Source organism: Amphimedon queenslandica, unplaced genomic scaffold (assembly GCF_000090795.2).
Source record: "Amphimedon queenslandica unplaced genomic scaffold, v1.1 AMPQUscaffold_9423_Cont18547, whole genome shotgun sequence".
In the NCBI taxonomy this organism is placed as follows: Eukaryota; Metazoa; Porifera; class Demospongiae; order Haplosclerida; family Niphatidae; genus Amphimedon; species Amphimedon queenslandica.
Genome location: NW_003550305.1, coordinates 1 through 3,328, shown reverse-complemented (window position 1 = coordinate 3,328; position 3,328 = coordinate 1). Strand labels below are relative to the sequence as shown.

At 34.6% G+C, this 3,328-nt stretch overlaps 1 protein-coding gene across 1 annotated transcript; it reads left to right on the top strand.

Moving 5' to 3' along the window:
• Window positions 1–1,545: 1,545 nt before the first annotated feature.
• Window positions 1,546–3,292, top strand: LOC109590819 (uncharacterized). The gene is made up of 8 exons (XM_020006693.1): window positions 1,546–1,772; window positions 2,033–2,078; window positions 2,180–2,241; window positions 2,299–2,407; window positions 2,522–2,581; window positions 2,692–2,772; window positions 2,833–3,108; window positions 3,155–3,292. Exons 1-8 carry the CDS (start codon window positions 1,620–1,622, stop codon window positions 3,265–3,267), a joined length of 900 nt encoding a protein of 299 aa, XP_019862252.1. The 5' UTR covers window positions 1,546–1,619; the 3' UTR covers window positions 3,268–3,292.
• The last annotated feature ends 36 nt before the right edge of the window (window positions 3,293–3,328 follow it).

Sequence of the window (3,328 nt, the reverse complement as noted above, 5' to 3'; positions counted from 1 at the left end):
CTAAAGAGAGAGAGTATGATAGTGATACTGTCATTGATATCTTTAAGAAGTTTGGTAACATTAAAATATCTCATCCAATTGATTCTTATGTTAACGTTCTCCTTGTGGGTAATCCTGGAGCTGGTAAAAGTACTCTTAGTCATGTTATCGATGACACAGCTACTGGTTCTTTTGTTCTTGGTTCCTTTAGAAATGTTGGAGGGGTAGTGCCCTGTACTGCTGGTATCATTCCTTATAAACTACAACATGTGGAACTGGGTAACATCATTCTTCATGATTTTGCTGGTCATTCAGAATACTACTCCAGTCACAGTGCTGTCATTGAGAATCTGTTACAAGGTTCTGGTGGTGTGTTCCTGATAGTAGTCAATATATTGGAGAAGGAAGCAGTCAAACAGCTTCATCAGTGGCTAACAGTTGTGATAAATGAAGCACAGAAAGCTCTTAATGAATGCCATGTTATTGTAATAGTCAGTCATGTGGATGAGATAAGTAATCCTGTTGAAAGGAAGAGAAAGGAAGAAATACAGGAGATTATTGTAAGGGAAAGGTGTGATGGTGTCTTCTTAGATTGTCGTAAGCTTGGTGGGAGTGGTGTGGATTCCTTCTTTAAAAAGTTGTCTAGTTCCTGTGAGTCCATTCGTAGCACAAGAAGAAATAAATCCAGTCTTTATGATCATGAAATGTACCGACTACTAGTGGAAAGGAAAGAGAATATACTGACCCTCCCTGATGTAATGTCTGCTGGTAGGTGTAGTAATGACTATGTTATACCAGGTAAGAAAGAAGACATCTTGGATGCTCTTCATTCATTGCAGTCAATTGGTTTGATCAGTGTTCTTAAAAGTAAAGACAAGGTATGGGTTGTTGTGAATAAGGGTATACTACTAACTGAGGTGGATGGGATTCTCTTTGCTCCAAAAGCATTCAAAGAACACGTTGACATTGCTAGCAATACTGGTATTGTTAGTGTGTCTGGTCTGACTGGACTCTTCTCTAAATATGATCCTGACATGTTGATCTGTTTTCTGAAGAACATGGAACTCTGTCAAGAATTGAGTCCATCTTTCCTAAGAATCACAAACTTAATAGCAGGAGACAGAGAGGAGACAGGAGACAGTGCCTCAAAAACTCAAAGAAGAGGAGAAAGGTTATTGCTCTTTCCATGTCTTTTGTCTACTGATAGACCTAAGAAGATGACTAGTGAAGTGTACCAGTTTGGTTGGTGTCTACGGTGTACTAGAGAACATGATTTCTTTCCTCCTCGATACTTCCATGTCCTCTCATTACATCTTGCTTTTAAGTTTTCTTTATCAAAAGGGAACAAAGAATTAGCTGAAAAACTGAATCGTAAATGCAAATTTTGGAAGAACGGACTTTATTGGTTTAATGGTCATGGTGTAGGATCACTGATAGAGATTGTGGATGAGAGCCAGTGTGTACTAGTAATGATGTCCTGTGAGAAAGGTTACAGTGACAATATGGTGTCTCTAAAAAGAGATGTGATAGGAGAGGTAATGAGTGTTTATAAAGAATCCTGTCCCAGTCTAGAGGTAAAAGAGTTAGTTATTGATCCTAAAGAACTAGCCTATCCTGTGAATACACCAAGAGAAAGGACAATGTATGATGTTTGTGATTTACTATCAGCAATTAAGGAAGGAAGACCATTTCTTGTGAGTGATAAAGGACATAAAGAATTGAAGGAGATCCTACCTGGTGAATTATTATCAGATATTAGTAACCTGTCACTGTTAGGAGGACGTGATATTAAGGTAAGAATTAACACACACAAACTGTTTGATACATTAATACAAGCACTAATAATCAAAAGGTCATATCCTAAAAGTAATTTTTATTTCTTATCAATTACTCAGTCTTTGTCATAATTGTGGGTTGTCATTGTGTGGCTTTTACTACTAATAATATATACTTGTACATCTGTTAAACTCACCTTTCAGCAATACACTACTGATGTATATCACCTTGATAAACAAGCACAGTGACAAATATCAGTTATTATATTATTGTATAGGAATTGATTGACATAACTGAAGAATTGATATCATCATTGACTCCAGGTAAATGTACAGTACAGTATCACAATTGTGGAGTAGGGAGAATGTACTTTATAATAGTGATTGACTGTTTTCCATACATTATACTATATGTACATGTATAGAGTCAACAAGTCAAAAAGTCAACTCATCCACACAGATCAGTGAGTCTGATCTTGATATTAAGGTAACAGTTATTAGAAACACTCCTCATCAACTTTATTTTACTATATTGTGTGTGTAGGGAGATGAAGGAGTAAAGTGTAATAATAATGAAGATAAAGGAACAACAACTAACACTTTGAATGAATCTCAGGAACATGGAAGTACTTCAATAGAGAAAGGACAGTCTGGTAAGATATGTACACATCATCCATTAACAAACATTATTATAATTATTGTACATTGAACTATACAAACATTATGAGTATGTATCAAGTATTATTGGTATTTAATATAATGTATAGATATTGATGTACTTAAGATTAATGATGAAGTACAAGAAACACTCACTGATAAACTGCTTGGTAAGACTAAGAGAGTGTATTATAATTGTCAAGTAATGGTAGTGTATAGTATATACATTATTGTGACTATGGTTTAATAATTTTTGTATCATATTTATACTTTTATATAGAGACAGCAATTCAAAATGACAAACCAGCTACTAATTACTCACCCACACAGATCAGTGAGTACAATGATGATCAACAAAAAGGTATAACCACTCACTGTCACTAGTTTTACAATATTTATTTATTTATTTATTTATTTATAGTTATATTGACTATTGAGAATCTGGTAGAGGTAAAACAATTGTTAAAAGACCGTCAATTTCAAACTATCGAATGGTTTGATCTTGGTCTCTCCTTGGGTCTGAGTTACAATGATTTAAAGACAATTGAGACTAACTATCCACGAGATGCTGAGCGATGTCTCAGAGAATGTTTAGCATTATGGCTTAAAAATGATGTTGAAGCAACTTGGAACAAACTAGATGTAGCTATTGCAACTGCTGGTAAAGTAGAAGAGACATCAGTTGCTACTCATACGAGTGAGATTATAATAAATATTGAATGATGATTAATTATTGACTTTAGTAGAACATGAAAGGGAAAGAAGAAAAAAGGGATGTTCCAATTGGACATGGTTCTTTATCATAGCTAGTCCAGTGTGTTTTATTGCCATTGTATTAGCTGTCATCATGTACTAATTTCAAAGTTTATTATTATAACTAATGTTTGTCACCTAATGAAATATACATGTACTGCTGT

What these genes read in the sequence shown, in the direction of transcription:
- LOC109590819 (XM_020006693.1), top strand. Translation starts at nt 1,620, where the DNA reads ATGTATGATGTTTGTGATTTACTATCAGCAATTAAGGAAGGAAGACCA. An exon ending in TAGGAGGACGTGATATTAAG is followed by an intron (nt 1,773 to 2,032) that starts GTAAGAATTAAC and finishes ATTATTGTATAG; the next exon opens with GAATTGATTGACATAACTGA. An exon ending in AGTCTGATCTTGATATTAAG is followed by an intron (nt 2,242 to 2,298) that starts GTAACAGTTATT and finishes TTGTGTGTGTAG; the next exon opens with GGAGATGAAGGAGTAAAGTG.